Source organism: Eurytemora carolleeae, unplaced genomic scaffold (genome assembly GCF_000591075.1).
Source record: "Eurytemora carolleeae unplaced genomic scaffold, Eaff_2.0 scaffold1605, whole genome shotgun sequence".
Classification (NCBI taxonomy): domain Eukaryota; kingdom Metazoa; phylum Arthropoda; class Copepoda; order Calanoida; family Temoridae; genus Eurytemora; species Eurytemora carolleeae.
Window position 1 is genome coordinate 45,125 of NW_019402123.1, and position 19,378 is coordinate 64,502.

At 33.5% G+C, this 19,378-nt stretch overlaps 2 protein-coding genes across 2 annotated transcripts; both read left to right on the forward strand.

Moving 5' to 3' along the window:
- The first annotated feature begins 482 nt into the window (after nucleotides 1-482).
- LOC111717925 (acylamino-acid-releasing enzyme) lies at nucleotides 483-13,172 on the forward strand. The gene is made up of 16 exons (XM_023493393.1): nucleotides 483-586; nucleotides 974-1,049; nucleotides 1,324-1,386; nucleotides 1,804-1,858; nucleotides 2,813-2,906; nucleotides 3,637-3,682; nucleotides 3,943-4,021; nucleotides 5,030-5,073; nucleotides 6,665-6,774; nucleotides 7,644-7,759; nucleotides 9,406-9,511; nucleotides 9,699-10,560; nucleotides 10,978-11,030; nucleotides 11,211-11,269; nucleotides 12,154-12,270; nucleotides 13,118-13,172. The coding sequence occupies exons 7-16, from the start codon at nucleotides 3,962-3,964 to the stop codon at nucleotides 13,121-13,123; spliced, it is 1,533 nt and encodes a 510-aa protein (XP_023349161.1). The 5' UTR covers nucleotides 483-586; nucleotides 974-1,049; nucleotides 1,324-1,386; nucleotides 1,804-1,858; nucleotides 2,813-2,906; nucleotides 3,637-3,682; nucleotides 3,943-3,961; the 3' UTR covers nucleotides 13,124-13,172.
- A 2,984-nt stretch (nucleotides 13,173-16,156) lies between these two features.
- Nucleotides 16,157-19,378, forward strand: LOC111717926 (CDK5 regulatory subunit-associated protein 2; the record flags this gene model as incomplete). The annotated part of the gene is given in 4 exon segments (XM_023493395.1): nucleotides 16,157-16,426; nucleotides 18,154-18,218; nucleotides 18,800-18,872; nucleotides 19,285-19,378. Coding segments are annotated over 4 exon segments (360 nt in total), but the record flags the coding sequence as incomplete, so codon positions are not given.

Here is a 19,378-nt window from a genome sequence, read left to right on the forward strand (position 1 = left end):
TGTTCGTCTGTTTGTTTGTCCGATCATAACTCGGGAACCCTGGACCGATATGCCTCAAATTTTGATTGGGGAACTGGGAAGACCCACTGGAATGTTTTTAGCTTATTTTTGAGATTGCTCAAATATCATGGTTAACACTGGAAATTCATGATTTTATTTTTAGAGATTATTTTAGATGAAAATGGCGCGAACTGGTGCCACTGACTTGAGCCGAGCTATACAAGCCTACAGGTAGTATTGAGAGAAACAAACTATATTTCAAGTATTCTCTATCCCATCCCTCGGCTCTCCTAAACAAATCATGTGATAATTTTATTGCAGTTTTCCCCTAAAATTTCTAATGTGTTTATTGAAAATGTCAAAAAGGGTTCAAAAAAGGTCTAATCCTATTTAAAAAATTTTTTGTGCCCTCACATCATTATCNGTACTGTACTGTACTGTACTGTACTGTACTGTACTGTACTGTACTGTACTGTTTAGGATGAGAACCTGTTAAGTGTGTCTACCCTCTGGTCTCAAGTCAACCTCTCCTCCTACAAGAATATTAACTTTTCCAGAACAGCAATCATCAACCCTCTTACTCTTGGTAGATATTTTGTTGTAATCAACCTGAAAACGTCACTCCCCATCCACATCAAGATTGAATCGGGAGAAAAATAATGTGCATAGTTTTGAATTTTAAAACACTGCATAATTTAATTTGGAACAAACCGTTCAGAATTCCTCCTGCAGATCTGAGGGCTTGATATCTTTTTAAGAAACATATTTAATGTATTTTTATGAAATGATATGAAATCGCAAAATTAACTATTTCTAAAATTAAGTCTCAACCGGATTATATATAGTACTGAAGCCATATCTAATTAATAACGGTATAATTAAACACATTTCCAAAGGGAATCATGGTTTAACTTTGTCTGCGAAATTCAACCACTTCTCGCTATTCATTACATTCTTCAGTTTTATTTTATAGGTGGAGTTCATTTGAGCAATCCAGTACAACAAGCTGCAGAGGATAAAGTATTGTACTCTAGTGATACAGTACACAGGTAGTATTGTACTCTAGTGATACAGTACACAGGTTAGTATAATACTTTAGTGATACAGTACACAGGTAAGTGTTGTGATCTAGTGATACATTACACAGGTTAGTATCGTACTCTAGTGATACAGTACACAGTATAGTATTGTACTCGAGTGATACAGTGTCGGTGACAAACAGTTTATTATTGTAGGGTTGTGGTTTGAAGTGTTGGTGATGAACAGTTTATTATTGCAATGTTGTGGTTAGAAGTGTCGATGACAAACAGTTTATTATTGCAGGGTTGTGGTTAGAACTGTCGGTGAGGATCAGTTTATAGAAGTCTGGGGAGCTGATAATCTTAGGAAGAACAAAATTTATCAATAACATTTTTATGATTTTTTAAACGTCTTTTTCTCAATCCATTCCGCTCNTTTACAGTACAACTGTAATCCCCCCTCCAACCTGCATAATAATAAACTGAACTGTTGTACAGTACAACTGTAATCCTCCCTCCAACCTGCATAATGATAAGCTGAACCGTTGTACAGTTCAACTGTAATCCCCCCTCCACAAACCTGCATAATGATAAACTGAACTGTTGTACAGTACAACTTTAATCCCCCCTCTACCAACCTGCCTTATGATAAACTGAACTGTTGTACAGTACAACTTTAATCCCCCCTCCACCAACCTGCCTTATGATAAGCTGAACTGTTGTACAGTACAACTGTAATCCCCCCTCCACCAACCTGCATAATGATAAACTGAACTGTTTACAGTACAACTGTGAACCTCAAGGACCTGGATGCACATGGGAAAGTGTACGGTGATGAGGTATATATAATAAAAACTGCAGATATTATTGTTCAAAACATGATTTTTAGAAACTAGTTACTTGGAAATCAACAATAGTTCTGATTGAATATTTGTAATAAAAAATAATTATGAAAACTAGGAACGGGCACAGTAAAACACCAAAGGTAGTGCAGGGGGATTGTTTGATGTTTAAAACTGCTTAGAAATAATTAAATAATTCTCGGGTATTGGTTTTGTTCCTGCGTATCGAGCCCTTTTGAATCCCTACAGCACTATAGTTTCAGTAGAAGTAAATATTTTCATTAACTGATAGCGTCGATTAAACGATTTATCTCGAATTGGATAATGAGTTAGATAGAAAGATAGATTTTACCACCATACTATTTCTAGTGGTTCAGAATAGACAACAAACACATGATTGAACCCTGATTGGATCAGGCCCTAATGGAATTGGCATACAAGAGTGGCACCACTAAATCATTCTACAATAAAGGAGTAGGATCGCGACTCTTTGATCAGTCAAGATATTAATGGCACTTTTGCGGAGGGTCACTGTAAACTTACTTCTACATTTTCTTAAAAGGGATTATAAGCATAATTTTAATGACCCTTCATGCAAAGATGGCGATCAAGTATTAATTAGATATTAATGTTTTTGTTTGTTTCAATTGTTATTTTTATTTGCGGGTTTTCTACGGCGAAAATGATTTGCGCATTTTTTGTTTAAAAGGATCAATGCTCACCGACATTTACACTTTTCAGAGTCAGAGAAACGGCGGTATGGTCCACATTTTTGATCAGATTAAAGTTTCAAGGATACCGTTGTAAATCTAGCATTGCCATCTTTGCACGGATGGTCACTTAAAATTACGCTTACAGCCCCTTTAAGCGACCCATCAGCTAATCCCAAATTCTTGAAAGTGAAAGGAGACAGGGGTGTCAAAAAAACTCTTGAATAATTGTGTATTTTAGGAATTCGGAAGTCTGGATTTGAATCCAGGATGTACAAGTCTACTTTATATTGCGGAGAAGAAAGCTACTAAAACCCTTCCTTTCCTTTTCCAAGGTTTGGTCCAAACATTTTATTTAAAGGGAGTGTCTGGCTAGACATCGTAGTTGAGCTGAGAGTGCAGTATTGAGACCTTTGTAATATCCTCCTGGATTGTCCAACCCGGCAGGAAGGCGTGCTGCGCCAATACCAGCAGAGCAATCTGCCGCATTCGGCAATACAATTCTGCATTCTCAGCTCAACTATTATGTACACGCAGACACTCCCTTTAAATAGACAGTGGGCGTAATATCAAGCCACCCTATTCCTCTTTTAAATAAAAATAGTGGCATTTCCTAATCACAATTGTACCATTTAAACCTTTAAACAAGATTGTGTTATAGAGAAACCACACTCAAAAAAAATCATTCATCCTTGATAAGACAGTGTCCGAATTTAATGAATTTAAGCCGCGTCTCAAATCCCCCCGGTTTCAATTGAGCGCCGGCTTAAATCTTGAAAAGTTGAATTAAATTGAATTTAAGGGGAACCAACCATATTTGAGCCGCGGCTTAAATTTAAACTGCGGCTCAAATTCTTTAAATTCGGCCTGATGTTTAAAAGGTACTGTTGTGAACCGGACACGCACCTTAGCACTTTGTAAATGAAAGCTTAAAGCTTATTAGCGGCGGTATGGTTGATGCAAATAGTAAGTTTAGATTTTTAACTTTTTCATTTTAGGAAACCTAAAATAATAATTTTTTTTTAAAATCTTATAATACAACTTTTACTAAGAAACTCTCTTTAGGTGTTCTACCAGAGGGGTCTGAACAGGGAACACAATATAAATACAAGTAATATAATTTTAGTGATTTATTTATTCAAAAGACAAAATCATGAAGAAAAAAAATCCATCTGACTTCAAAAGTTTTGAAATAGAGATTTTACTGGACTGATTTCGTTTAACTTTATCTTTCTATTCTTTAAAAAAGTCATACTTTAAATTACGCTTAGAATTTCTCAATACAAATTACGCTAATTATCAACTTTAAATGACGCTAACACTCCCTTTAATTGAAGTCCCAGTTTAAATAACGTTAACACTCCCTTTAAGGGAGGACTGGGGAGAGCAGATGGAGGGTAAATGTGATCCAGTGATCGCTCTCCTAGATCTTGGCAAACCAGCAGTTCAGGTATCTGGGCCTCGAGGTTTATTTTTTCTTTGAACAATTATCAACCCCCCACCCCTTTAAGAATAATTTTCAGAGAGTGATTAATTTGGACCATTAAAATTATGTATGAACATTGTTAGACTTTATATAAAAATCTGGCAATGCCGAGGTGCTCGGTCTCCGTGCTCGGTTTGCTATCCTGTCCTAGCCACAGCAATCGTCAAAACCTAACCAAACTTAAAAAATAAATATAAATCTTCCAAAGTTGCATATAAATTTGTGGGGGGCCAGGGGGGGGGGGTAAACTTAAAAAGTTGTTAAATTTGTATTTTAGTAAAATGTCACTTTTGATGTTTTTTGAAATTTAGTTTAAAAAACAGGGCATTTTGTCAACTTTTTCAATCCGAGTTTAGCTCAAAATTATTTCATTGATTGATGGGGATCCGGAAAATGGATCCCCACTTGAAAAAAATGGATCTGGACCCAGGTCATGAACATTTATTTAAGATTTACTGATTTTTTATAGAAGAAGACTTTTCGAATTATTTTTCTTTCTTTATTCACTTATTTTTATGCAACAATTTGATGAAACATTCAGAGATAAGTATATTTTTGATAATATCTCTTTTTTCAACAATTTAGATTTGAGTTTTTGAGAGCAACAGATTTTTTAGCAGATTTTGGTTGATATTTTGCCCTTGGATCCGGATCCTGAATCCGCATATTTTTGCAGATCTTGATCCGAAATATTGAGTAACGAGGCTGAAATTATTAATTTTGCCTCTAGTTATTTACACTCTAGTCATTTACAGTTTATACAAATCAAAAAAGAAAAGTTTGGATCTTAGGTCACTGACCCCCATTTTTACATGCAACATTTTCATCTGTTTCTTGGTTATAGAGGTCCTACTAGTAACTGTACTACAGTTTATTTTGTAAAACAAAAATATGAAGGTTTCATTGTTTATTTTATCCTTGCATTAAAAAATTATTAAATTTATGTTTTTATATTGGATTTTTTGTTTATAGATTCTTTCTGGTATACCAGAGGGTTGGAGCCCTGGACTTGTTAGGTAGGATGTAGGTGTATGTAAATATTTTATCTTAGGTTGTCAATCATTATGGTTCGTTTTAGGTTCATTTTTGAGGGTTTGATATTTTTAAAAAGGTTCCACATAAATCTGAGAAGTTTTACAAACTTTAAAATTGTATATTCCAAATATTTACTGTTTTCACACTTTGCCAAATTTTTACCCTGAATTTGAGAAAAAAAAAAAAAAAATCCTGAACAAATGTTTATTGATTCGTTTCCCTTAAATTTTCTTTTTCTAAAGGTTTCTAAACAGGATTTACATTCCTAAATATACTTTGACATACTAGGTCAGTCCTAGATATACTTTTCTCTTTAAAGGGACAGACTAGCTATGTAAGGAAGTTGAACTGAGTATGCAGTGTTGTAGACAAATTCTTTAGAATTAATTTGAAACATATAAAACTTTTTAAAGATCTGTAAATCCTGAGTTTGAGCGCAAAGTCGGTGTTCAAAATCGTACTTTTGGGTGGATACGTTTTCAGAATTGTTTTTTTTTTTAATTATTAAATAACGAAGACAAAAAATGTAAATAAAATTCTACAGTAAACTAATAAGTTGTTTAGGAACAGGTTAAATTATTCTTATCATCGAAAATAAGTAATCTTTTCTTTTTCTCGTTATTCTAGTTTCTCATTATTCACAAAGATTTTCTGCAGAATTTCTGGAATTATTATTGAAAAGACGACATTTGAAGAATTTGATGAAATCGGCGAATAAATTCAATGAAAAATAAGAAATTCCATATAATTATGAAAACGAAATAATTGATTCAAGCATTGATTTATTGACAAATTTCTTTTGAGAAATATGTTCCTAACCATCTAATTATAATACTGTATAATTTTTACTTTATTTTTTTTCGTCGCTATTTAGTAATTTTTAAAAATCCAATTCCGAAAATGTATCCACCAAAAGTACAATGTTGAACGTCGACTTTGCGCTCAAACTCAGGATTTACAGATCTTTAAAAAGATGTTTATTTCTCAAATGAATCCAAAAGAATTTGTCCACAACACTGCATACTCAGTTCAACTACCTAACATAGTCGGTCTGTCCCTTAAAACAAGCAAAATTTTTTAAAAGTATATACTCAGACCCTTCTCTCCTGCTCTAATACCAAGCCTTGTTTACTATCTTTTTTATTGTTAACAAAACAACTAGTTCTTGAACTGTACGAATAGTCATGGTAAAAATCATTATCCCTCCTCTTCTCAATTTAACTCTCATTAAGCAATCACTACAAAACAGTTTCATATTTCAGCTTTTATTTCTAACAAGCTTGCATACAGTCTGATTAACAGTACAGATACACAAACATATAAACTGTAAACAAATTCATGCTGTTAATTAAAAGAAAGAACATTTAATGCTAATTTTTTAGCCTATGATACCCCTAGGATATCCATGGGGTCCCTTAAAAAATTTCTACCAATTTTGTCCAGCCGTTTGGCCAGCTATATATGAGCAAAGAGCTTTATGATATAGATATATCTAATCTCTCCCTGAAATCAGAGCTGGATTATTATTGGAGGAAATTTATACCCCTGTGTTTGAATTTACTCCATCTTTAGGTTCTGGTGTAATGGGGTGGTAGGAATTGTTTACCAGAACACCCCCAGAAAACTAGGAAAGGTGTACTGCAGCAACAGGATTAGTCAGCTCTTCTACTTGGACTTTCAAGGTTAAAGGGACAATTGCACCATTAAAACCTTTATCTTATTAATAATGTTGAAGATAACATCGTTTATCTAGCTTTTAAAGTGTTTAACAATGATGATTTCTCCAGTATTTCTGAAGCAAAAAATGTGCAAGTCACTTTTGTCCAGAAACCATAAATGAAAATTACCAGTATTCAAAAAACAAAAAAACATGGATATCTTATTTATACTTAATTAGACAGATGTTTTAAGATAAGCCACTCTATCTATGAAAGATCACTTGAAATTACGTTTACAGTTCCATTAAGGAGTGCACTTCTGTACAAAGCAGTGGTTGAGAACGTACAAAGCAATGGTTGAGATCCACTAATCGGGATGCCAGTGGCACATATTGAACCAAAATATTCATAACAATTTGAATGTTCTCAAAACACAAAGTTTAAGTGTGTTGGCTGATAAAAGATGAAAAAAAACTTGCCTCATCTCTATTTGAACAATCCAAGATATAACACAAAAGAAGCAACAACAAAAATTGAAAATTTTGCTTAAGTAAAAATTGAGTTCTGGATCCATTTTGTCCCATGACAGATACACACTGGTACAAATGATACTAGTTTTAATAAGGGAATTTAGAAAGAAATCAAATATGTTAAGTTGGGCTTGGTTTTGAGAATTGGGGGGAAAAAATGTTTTGGTCAGATTTTGGCACTACAAATCCATTTTTAAAGTTTACCCATTTTAATGAAAATTTTATCCGTTTTGATGAGAAAATGCAATACTTTACATTTAGTTCTCTTAAAACTACTTAATTTGACTATTTTACATTACTACATATATTAGCATGTGAGGAATTCTGTTTAATTATACTTTCAATTATTCTTTCTTTTTAAAGGTAACTTCCGTATACTGAGGAGTGAGATGGATGGTCAATATCTCGGTATAACTGGGTTAACCATCCAGGGAGAATCTGGAAGACTGGTCTGGACTGAGAGAACTTTGCTATCCCAGGAATGGATTTTAGGAAAAATTGAATGAAGCCAAAAGGTGCAGACATGGAGGTCTGTCATCAATGTTTGAACTTACATCGATTGGAAATCGACAGTACAGGGAATGTCAGGCTTTTTTGTGCAAAGATCATGAACCATTGTAGAGCATTTTCTTTATCCTGCAGTAGGAATTTTTCCCGGTTGGTCTGTAAAGAACGTATAACAGTAAACTAATAATACAGTAGGTATTTCTTTTACCCTTCCCTATAAACCCATAATGGTATTAAAATCCCTGGTCTATAAGGGACTGTTCCCTGGACCTCATAGAGTGCAGAAAGAGTTATGACTCTTGATTCATTAGAAGGATCCCCTGTAGAGGTTTTCAGTGCTGACCAGCCTGTTTATACAGGTAGATTCCTATGGACCTGAAATAATTTTTAAAACAAATTTAATACCACCTAGAAATGGTTCATAGTTTTAACCTTCATCTATATCCTTCATAGTTCTAACCTTTCTTCTACATCCTTCACTCACTCTTTCAAAGTATGGAGTAAATTTTTTTTTCTTTTAACTCCTTAAGTTTTGTTGTCCCTGTTTTACCTAAAACTTCCTTCATTTCAATCTTTGGGAAAGCATGGCATTCCTCTCTCTGGGTAGCTTGGGAAGGGCGGTTGCTGAGCCCCGCCCCCCCCATTCTGCTCCTGTTGGGCTACTGATAACTAGTGCTGTGAGGGTAGATTTTTAAATTTAAGTTGGGTAGCTTTGCTATCAAGTAGAGATGGGTGCGTTTGGCTTAATCTCAATTTGTTTGTCTATTGTTCTTAGCAACCCATTCATTCATTAAAAATTTGAATTCGTTCGTTTTAAGAATTATCATTCATTTTCAAATCTATTTTTTTGTTTTTAAAATGACTGATTGTTTTGTTTGATAAAATCATTTTCTAGTGAGATTGGACTTGCTTTAAATGCATTCAATCAGTAAAACAATAAGTTTTTGTCAGAAGTTTGTTCAATAAGAAAACTATAATTTTAACATACGTTTGTTTGAAACAAATCATGCTTTGAGTCTATTATTTTTTCAAGTTTGTTTGAACAAACAATATACAAATCGCTGGTTAGTGGTCTGATTATCAATAAAATTTGAACAATTTTAAATCATTTATTTAAAAAAGATTTTTTTTTGAAATATTTTATTTGTTTAACTAAAATGATGCCCATCTCTACTTTTTAGAAGCTTTCATAATGTGAAGATTGTGTAGCACTCTAAGAATTAGAATTCATAAGTTCCTGTATGTATACTATTGACTTTATGTTACAGTTTACTAATCTTTGCATTCAATCCAATGATGATGGCATGGCATGGCAACCCCATTCATCTTCAAAATTTAAAAATTATTCTGCTGAATATTGTAAAATATATAGGTAAATTCTGGGAGGGTAGCATGTTAGCATGCATATCTTTGTGAACAGTGGAGCAATTCTTTAAAAAGTGTACGAGGAGTAATCCTTGGAAAAATAAATTTTATACTTAATGTAATAAACTGCCATATGAAATTATCCTTGGCATGAAAGATAACTTTTAACTAAATCAGCTAAAAAGGAAAAAAAATTTCCTCATGAACAAAAATTAATCACAAATTAGAATTATAATAAAATCCATAATAAAAGAGGCTGTTCCCTGGGCCTCATGAAGCGGCAGTAAGAGTTATGACTCTTGATTCATTAAGTGGAACTCCAATTGAAGTTTTCAGTGCTGACCAGCCTGTTTATACAGGTATATTAACTATTCTGTGGAACAACTTTAATGGTTGAATAAGACCTAAATTTTCTAAAACTAAGATTCTGCCAAAAGTTGAAGGTGAAGGATGATTGATGGAGACACATATTAAAGCAAGATTTTAGTAACTAACTTAATAAATATCGACTTGAAGTATCCCTGTAAAAAACTAACTTATTTCTAGGTGAAGGAGAAGCTTGTCCTGGTCTGTATCGTCCCACTATCCCAAGACGTTGTTGGATTGATGCAAACACTTTCTTTCTCAGTAGTCCTGTCGGCCAGACACTCTATCCCATGAGAGTGAATTGTGTGCAGAAAACTGTTGAAGTTCTTTCTGGGGATTCTAACAAAGGAGTTACTGTGCTAGATGTGCATGAAGGAATAATCCTTGGATCTAGAAGTGACCCGGTAACTTCATCCCATCTAGTAATTGCCAAGGTGTCTGATTCCTCCATACAGTTTTCTCCTGTTTTCCCTTCATCTTCAATTCCGGAGATTACTTGGAAATCATTTATTATAAAACCAGAGGATTCCAGTTTTCCCTTTGCTGCATTTTTTGTTGGTCCTACCGACAGGAAGGAAGGACCACTTATTGTTTGGCCTCATGGAGGTCCTCATGGAGTCCTCACCACAACATTTACCAATACAGCTTTGTTCTTTAACAAGCTTGGGTTTAGTCTTCTATTTGTCAACTTTAGGGGATCAACAGGCTTTGGAGATGAGAATGTCAGCGGTCTTATGGGAAATGTTGGAGATCATGATGTCAAAGACTGTCATATGGCAAGAGATAAATGCCTGGCTGAGGTATCGGGACTTGATGCAAACAAGGTTTTTTTGATGGGAGGTTCCCACGGTGGGTTCTTAGTAACCCATCTTGCTGGTCAGTTCCCTGACTCCTACAAAGGAGTGGTGGCTAGAAACCCTGTCACTAATATCGCCACAATGGCGGAGGTAACGGATATACCTGACTGGACCTTTAATGAAGCAGGATTAGACTACAGCTGGTTACATGGAAACCCTGCAGTTTATCAAGAGATGTGGGTCAGGTAAAGGTTGAAAGGGAAGGGAAATGATGAAAATAATATTTGTCAATAACCAAGGGGAAATCGACAGGTGTTGTATACCTGTAGGGTCAATTCTTATCATTCTTGCACTGAACTTAAAATTATGGCTATTCAAAGCGGATTTTTGGTACCCATTTTCACATTTTCGATACATTGTTTGTAGCATCAAAAGGTTTGACCCATAAATGTCCATCTTAGAGGTGTTTCCATAGAAAACAAGTTAGGTACGCTCTAAAAGTGTTGAATCACCATTACAGTGGTGCAACCATTGTAAAGACGTTTACTGTCAATAATGTGTTCAGAATTTTATTTTTTTAAATGCTCCTAAGAGTCATGACGTCATTAAAGTAAAATAACTAAATCATCTTGCATCCAATTATGACATTTTTTCTTGTTTAGTTCTCCTATATCCAACATAGGCAAAATTGAAGCTCCAGTATTTCTGATGATCGGTAAAATTTACATATTTTATTTAGTTTTTCAATATATTAAAAGATTTTCTTTCTGAAATATTTATGTTCCTATTTAATTTTTTCTATTGCATTGGTATAAATCAATCCTGTTACTTTTTTAACTATAAAACAAGAAATAATAATAATAAAAAAGAATTTAAAAAAAAGTATCGTTTTCAGGTAAGAATGATCTTAGAGTGCCTCCAAGCCAAGGCAAACAGTTCTACCATTCTCTGAAGGTAATATGAGAATTGGACGAATCTGTTAAAAAATATATTTTCTCTTTGATCAAAACTGACATTTAGTATGAAGCCTTGAGCTTTTCATAATTAAAAAAACTGCAGGACAAAATTGTGATGTCTAGTTCCAAGATTTAATTGTTTAGGGTGGATCTAGATCCTAGGTTTCTAATCTAGACGACTTTTCTATTTAAAGGGACTGTAAGCATAATCCTAAGTGACCCTCTAATTAAAGAGGGGAATGTTCGATTAACAACTTTATCCTTAAAACCTTTGTGTGTCTGTTGTATAATTTGTGTTTGTAAATTACCTAAATCCTGGCAGTCAGCTGAAACTGCCGGCGTGTGCGCTGTGTACACTTTACACTGTACACTGTACACTGTACACTGTACACTGTACACTGTACACTGTACACTGTACACTGTACAGTGTATAGTGTACAGTCTTAACCCAATACAGCGCAGCGCCCACCGGCATTTTCAGCCGGCTACAAGCGATTGGGTACACCTATTTATGTACACGACGAACACAAAGGTTTCAAGGGGACCATTTTAAATTACACTTTCCCCTCTTTGCATGGAGAGTCACTTGAAATTTCGCTTATAGTCCCTTTAAAATACGCTTGTTTCAAATTACAAGTTTACAAAGTTAACGCTGTTTGGATAACTTGGTTGCAGAGGCGTATTCAGGGGGGGCTATTGGGGCTAAGCCCCCCCCCTGGACCAGTGAAATCATATTGATTTCAGGGGGTTTTTATGCCACAACGGGTGCTGAGCCCTCCCCCCTGGAAAGAAAAAAATTTAAGCCCCCCCCCCTGGATAAAGTTCTGAATACGCCCCTGCTTGGTAGAAATTATAAATTGATATATACGTCGAACATTGTAGGCCCTGGGTAAGGATGTAAGAATGAATGTTTACGATGATAATCACCCTCTTGGCAAACCGGTTCATGATGCTGATGTTATGATCAATGCTGCAACATTTTTTATGGAGATACAACAGGTGATATTAAATATACCATTCACCTTTTCCTTAACCATTCATTCATAGGCCATTCATTCACAATACACTTGGTCCCCATTCATTTATTTAAAAATAATTCATGCATTTATTCACTATCCATCTATTCATCATTCTTTCATTTATTAACCATACATGCATTTATTCACTATCCATCTATTCATCATTCTTTCATTTATTAACCATACATGCATTTATTCACTATCCATCTATTCATCATTCATTCATTTATTAACCATTCATGTATTTATTCACTATCCATCTATTCATAATTCTTTCATTTATTAACCATTCATGTATTTATTCACTATCCATCTATTCATCATTCTTTCATTTATTAACCATTCATGTATTTATTCACTATCCATCTATTCATCATTCTTTCATTTATTAACCATTCATGCATTTATTCACTATCCATCTATTCAGCATTCTTTCATTTATTAACCATACATGCATTTATTCACTATCCATCTACTCATCATTCTTTCATTTATTAACCATACATGCATTTATTCACTATCCATCTATTCATCATTCATTAATTTATTAACCATCCTTTCATGCATATTTTTGCACCGATATATTTACCATTCACCCATTCATTCATTCACCAATCAGCATCTATATACTCTTCATTCATTAATTTAATCAACACCAATTAATTTTTTATTTTGTTTATACTAAGTCATTCACCAGGCATTCTTTTATTATCCGTTTTATTAACTATTCAATAATAATCAAATCAATTAACCAACATCTGCAGAAACTATTAATTCACAAATTATGTACTTTTCATAATACATTTTGATAAACCAATATTTTTTAGGCTTAAGTTATGGAAATTATCCCCTGCAGGTGAAGAATGAAAGCTGGAAAATATTTAAAAACTATGATTATTATTTTCAAGTTAAAAATGCAGAAGTAAATAGTAAAGTGCAACTGTGATTTAAGTTTTGAAGACTTAACAATACTGTTTTATACAGAGTGTCCCACGAAACATGACATTAGCAAGACTACTTGAAAGTCGTCTTAGATATTTGAATTTATTTATGACATTCAGTCGTTTACTTTAACATGTATGATTCTTGAAACAATATCCACAAAATTCTCCCAGTCCTGGCCTTTTTGTGCTTTCAATATTACCAGAGACATTAAAAATTTCATTCAGATTTCAATTTTGTTAAATAAAACTAAAAATGTCGAAATAACAACGAAATTCTTCATATTTCGAGTAACATTAAAAGCACAAAAAAGGCAGACCACATTTTGGAAATGCCAGACTAATTGTATTGAGTGATCATTTACGTTAGAATTTTACTGCTAAAATCAGGTTGACGAATAAATTCAGCTAATTTTAGAATTAATTCGTCTTGCTACTGTCACGTTTCGTGGAACACCCTGTATAAACATATTTCGTAAAAGATGATAATGTGAAAAAAATATAAAGTCCTTTTTTTAATCGGACGTTTTTGCTGTAATTAATATTCTAAATTATTTTTGTTATGAAGAAATCATTACCCTTTATATTTTTTATTTGTATGTGAGCTTTTGAATTAAAATATTTTTTCTTTAATGAGATTTTTTTTTCTAGAAACGAGCGATTTAAAAAAAAATTACGCCAATGAATCTGAGTTGTATGCAAATTATTTTTTTTTTCAGGAAGATAAGGTAATGATTAATGAATGTTGTCTTATAACCTGTTTTTTATCGATACGCGTAAAAAAGGCCAATGTTTTGAATAAATAGACATTAGCTTTTCTTACACTAAGCCGAATTTTTACCCTGATAAAAAATTTAATCAAAAGAAGCATGAAATCTTATTCTTGGTGTTAAGTCGTCTTTGTTATCCACAGTAGGGTAGGATGTGGATCACAGCATAATTGGAGACCCGCTGTTCGTTTAAACTCAATTATTCTTTAACCTTTATCATTGGTCGGAGGAGTCTGAGGCCTGTAAAAGTCTCCATTTGATATTTGTATTCAGAAATTCTAGGTGGTGAGAATGTTACGCCTATTGATTATCTTTCTTAAATGTCATTTTCATATTTAAAAAAATATTCATTGTCATAAAATGTTCTATAATCCTCCAAATATTGATAACATTCCAATTTTGGGCCGGTTATTGTATTTTATCTGCAAGATAAAGACAATTCTAAAGAAACCAGATTTATTTTTATCTATTGTTTATCCAATGCTACATTATTATATGATTATGATTATATGATTTTCTCTCAGTGCCTGCACTTGTTCATTACTTCGCTTCTTTTATCCTTGGATAACAATATACAGGTTTTTTCCATCAGACAAAGATTGCACGTTTTTGCGCGCGGCAGGATTATAGGGGTTAGATCCTGCTGGATGATCCCGGTTTTGGATGATTCAGGATTTGGATGATGTGATCCTGCAAGATGATCCAGGTATTGACTTTTATCCTTGGATAACAATATACAAGTTTTTTCCATCAGACAAAGATTGCACGTTTTTGCGCGCGGCAGGATTATAGGGGTTAGATCCTGCTGGATGATCCAGGTTTTGGATGATTCAGGATTTGGATGATGTGATCCTGCAAGATGATCCAGGTATTGAATAATTCAGGGTTTGGATGATCCAGGTATTGGATGATTCAGGGTTTGAATGATCCAAAGGGTTTGGATGATCCAGGTATTGGATGATTCAGGGTTTGAATGATCCAGGGTTTGGATGATTCAGGGATGATTCGCGAAAAATGAAAGGGGGTATAGGCTTAATGCGATAAAAAAGCGCTTTTGATCGCTACTAATCTTAGTTCTATCTGTTGCGTCTGAAAGGAGAAAATTGTTAAAGACGTCTCATATCGAAGAACGCAGTGTCCATACAAATTGAGAAAATTGCAACATACGACTCAGACCGTAAAAAAATCAATTTAATTTCAAACAAATCATTCAGATATTACAACCTATAGTCATCGATTATCTTTCGCCACATTTGTATATATTTGATGTTTCATACTAGTTATATTTGATAATATGTTTTAATTGTTATAATCTGAGAGTTACATTTATTCCTGTTTCGAGGATTTTTGGTAATGAAGACGATATTTTTAAATTTTTCCAGGAATGTTCGAAAACAAGTTTTAGGCTAAATATTATTTTTAAAAAAACGAAATCAAACTATAGAAACATCAAATATATACAAATGTGGCGAAAGATAATCGATGACCATAGGGTGAAATATCTGAATGATTTGTTTGAAATCAAATTGATTTTTTTACGGTCTAAGTCGTATGTTTCAATTTTCTCAATTTGTATGGATGCCATGTTATTCGGTATAAGACGTCTTTAACAATTTTCTCCTTATAGACGCAACAGATAGAAGTAAGATTAGTAGCGATCAAAGGCGCTTTTTTTATCGCATTAAGCCTATACCCCCTTTATTTTTCGCGAACACTCCCTTTAAAGCACGGGGTAAACGCTACCTTCTCTTAAACCAGCGGCGGCTATAGACTTGCATTCTTAAATACAACTTTAGAAAAAAATGTATATGTATGTATATGTATGTATATGTATGTATATGTCTACATTTTCACTACAAAGTTTATCTGTGTTCTTGTATACGAAACTTTAGAATGGGATATCCTTAATCCCAATCGATTAATTAATCTCGAAATTAATAACAAGAGGAGAACAAGCATTATTTAATCTGGAGATTAAGAAAAAGATGAGATCAAGCATTAATCCCGATATCCAACATTCAAAAGTTGCTAGCTCAGAGCTAAAAACTTTAGAATTCCGTTTGGCCAGATAAAGCAAACATTGTAAAGGCATACACAAGGTGATTAAGCTTCTCTAGGACTCTCTCCGATGTGTTAAAAAATATAAAACAACACTTTTTAACTTGTTCTGAACATATTATTAAATAAAAGGCATATTAAAGTGTGCGACTACAGGGCTCAGTAATTTAAGAAAAAGACTTAATAAATTCTGTGCAGTCGTCTCTGAAGTCTCATCCTTTGTGGTGATCTCTGTATTTATGATCCTAAGTTACCAGCTTCATTACCAGAAAACATTAAGTGCTATTTATAAAGGTTTGAATTTTTCTGCGAAAAACAGTCCTCGCCGTCTTCCTGCCCGGTCCCCTTCGGAGTTGACACCTTTCAGGTACTTTTCTAGTTCATTTGGTCACCACTAGGTGGCCATCTTGGTTGGGTTTTCATTTGTGCCAATCTGTGTTTCGCTGTATTCTTTTAAATATCTATTTAAATCTTTTCAGGTTTCAGATACTTTTAAACTAAAAAATTGGAAAGCTAATTGATCTATATATTTGTTTTAAACGAAAATATTTTGCCTAATGAACGCAATGGTATTTGACAAATGACATTGTCCCCTTCATGAAAACAAATAGTTTTGTTTCTTCATTTTTGCCCCGAATTAGTAGTAAAGGATTTTAAAAACTTAAAGGGAGTGACCGGCTATGTAAGGTAGTTGAACAGAGTATGCAGTTCAGAATTAGTTTTTTGAAATTATTAAATAACGACGACATAAAATGTAAAACAGTTCTGCAATAAATTACAGGCGTCATGTAAAGGAACATGTTGAGAAAATAAAAATTAATCTTATCATCGAAAATAATTAATCTTGTTCAATTATTTTCTCATTATTCTGGTTTTTCAAAGATTTTCGCAGATTCTCTAGAATTATTATTGAAAAGACGATATTTGAAGAATTTGAAGAAATCTGCGAATAAATTCAAAGAAGATAAGAAATTCAATATAATAATGAATACGAAAAAATCGATTTTAGCATTGATTTATTGACAAATATCTTTTGAGAAATATGTTCCTAACCATTTAATTAGTTTACTGTATATTTTTTACTTTATTTTTCGTTGTCGTTATTTAATAATTTAAAAAAAATGATTCTGAAAACGTATCCACCCCCAAAGTAGGAGTTTTGACCGTTGAATTTGCGCTCAAACTCAGGATTTACAGATCTTTAAAAAGTTTAATATTTCTCAAATGCATCCGAAAGAAGTTTTCCACAACACTGCACATACTCAGTTCAACTACCTGACATATCCGGTCACTCCCTTTAAAAAATAAATATGAGCTACCTTTTACCTTGATAATAGGTTTGGTTTGCATCAGCAGATCGGAATTATTTAGATAACAAATATTTTCCTTTCTTCTTAATTTTCTAGAATATATCACGTAGAGAATCCCTCTCAGCTCTGCTATCATGAATTTATTTTAGAAATACTAATTATAAATTTTTTTTGTAATTTAATTAAAAATCCTAAAAATATTCTTTTTAAAAATTAATTAAAATATACAAGCATTAAAGGGACTATACACGTAATATCAAGTGACCCCCCCCCTTAAATAAGGACAAACTCGATTCACAACGGTACTTTTTAAACCTTCCATTAAGTAACAAAGTGGACAAATTGTCGCCTCAACTAGAATTCGTCAATTTTCAGATAGAAAACAAGTGAATCAATGAAACCTATGATTTTTATACAAAATTGTATATATATACATTTTCGTATAACTTTGACACAGTTTTATAATATCAATTTCTCGAGACAGGAACATCAGATAGAACTGTTATGGGATTCGATCAACTCCTAAAATGCTTAGGTTTCAGCCTATACCCCCTTTCATTTTTTCTTTGCAGTCCCTTTAAATGGAGGATTATTTGTAACACTTTGTAACTTTAAAACTAATTAATAAAAAAAGATTAAGAGTTCAATGGTTAGGCCATAATGATAATGAATTGAAAATAGAAACGACAATTTAAAAGATTAACTTTTGTAATCTTTTGAAATACTAAACTTGAAAATAATTTTCCATTCAATTCAATTTATTTTTGAAAAATTCTTATTTTAGTTTTAGCGAGGACTCATTGAAAATACTTGCCACGGATATTGAACGACAAAATGGAAAAATTCCAAGTAAGCTTCACTCACTCACTCACTCTCTCACTCACTCACTCACACTCTCAACCAACTTGTCACTCAATATAGACCAGCTCCAGGCATAACCATTAACAGTTAACTCAATCAATCAATCAACAAACTAACCAACCAAAGCAACAAGCTTGTTCCGTNCTCACTCACTCACTCACTACCTCACTCACCCTCTCACTCACTCACCCTCTCACTCACTCACTCACTTACTCACTAACTTACTTTTGAATTGTTCTCTCAATTTATTTTCCCTTGAATCTGTTCATAATTCAACAAATTTAACAATCAACACTGACTGTCTATCTATCTATCTATTCATCTATCTATCTATCTATCTATCTATCTATCTATCTATCTATCTATCTATCTATCTATCTATCTATTCATCTATCTTTCTATCCATCTATCTATCATTCACTATCTATCTATCTATCTATCTATCCATCTATCTATCATTCACTATCTATCTATCTATCTATCTATTTATCTATTATCTATCTATCTATCTATCTATCTATCTATCTATCTATTTATCTATCTATATATCTATATATCTATCTATTTAGTGCATCTACCCTTAAGATCTGGGAGTACTCCATCTACTCCCTGTCCTGGTAGAACTAACTACTCCCAACCTAGGTAAACAAGAAGCTCAACACAGTGGAGTCAAAGGCATACCACTATAGAAACTCCCTGGAAGGGACTGGTTCATTGATGTACCGGCCCGTTTCGCCTTACATAGTCTTGAAGCATGTACTGTACAGCAAGCTTTTCCTCCTTTATTAAAAGTCAGACCTGTTCATTTCATGCACCTGGCCGACTTTCAACCATCTAGAGCCCACTGTACAGTACATATGCAAATGAATTTATGTAATTTATTCAGGGAGAGGGGGACAAAAACATGTTTGCCCCCCCCCACTCCTTGTAATCCATATAATGTGTCATGAATGTAAATGATATAAAACAGAACTGTGAACATTTTATTGTTTCTCATCTGACTCTGAAAACTAAAACTTTTTTTCTTTTTAAAAATAATATTTTGTAAATTTAGAACTCCTAATTCTGAGTTTGGTCCTCCAATCAACTACTCCGCCCCCCTGGGTACTCCACCCAGTGCTCCCCCCAGGCATCTTCCACTTGGATCT

What these genes read in the sequence shown, in the direction of transcription:
- LOC111717925 (XM_023493393.1), top strand. Translation starts at nt 3,962, where the DNA reads ATGGAGGGTAAATGTGATCCAGTGATCGCTCTCCTAGATCTTGGCAAA. An exon ending in TATCAAGAGATGTGGGTCAG is followed by an intron (nt 10,561 to 10,977) that starts GTAAAGGTTGAA and finishes TTTCTTGTTTAG; the next exon opens with TTCTCCTATATCCAACATAG. An exon ending in TCCAGTATTTCTGATGATCG is followed by an intron (nt 11,031 to 11,210) that starts GTAAAATTTACA and finishes TATCGTTTTCAG; the next exon opens with GTAAGAATGATCTTAGAGTG.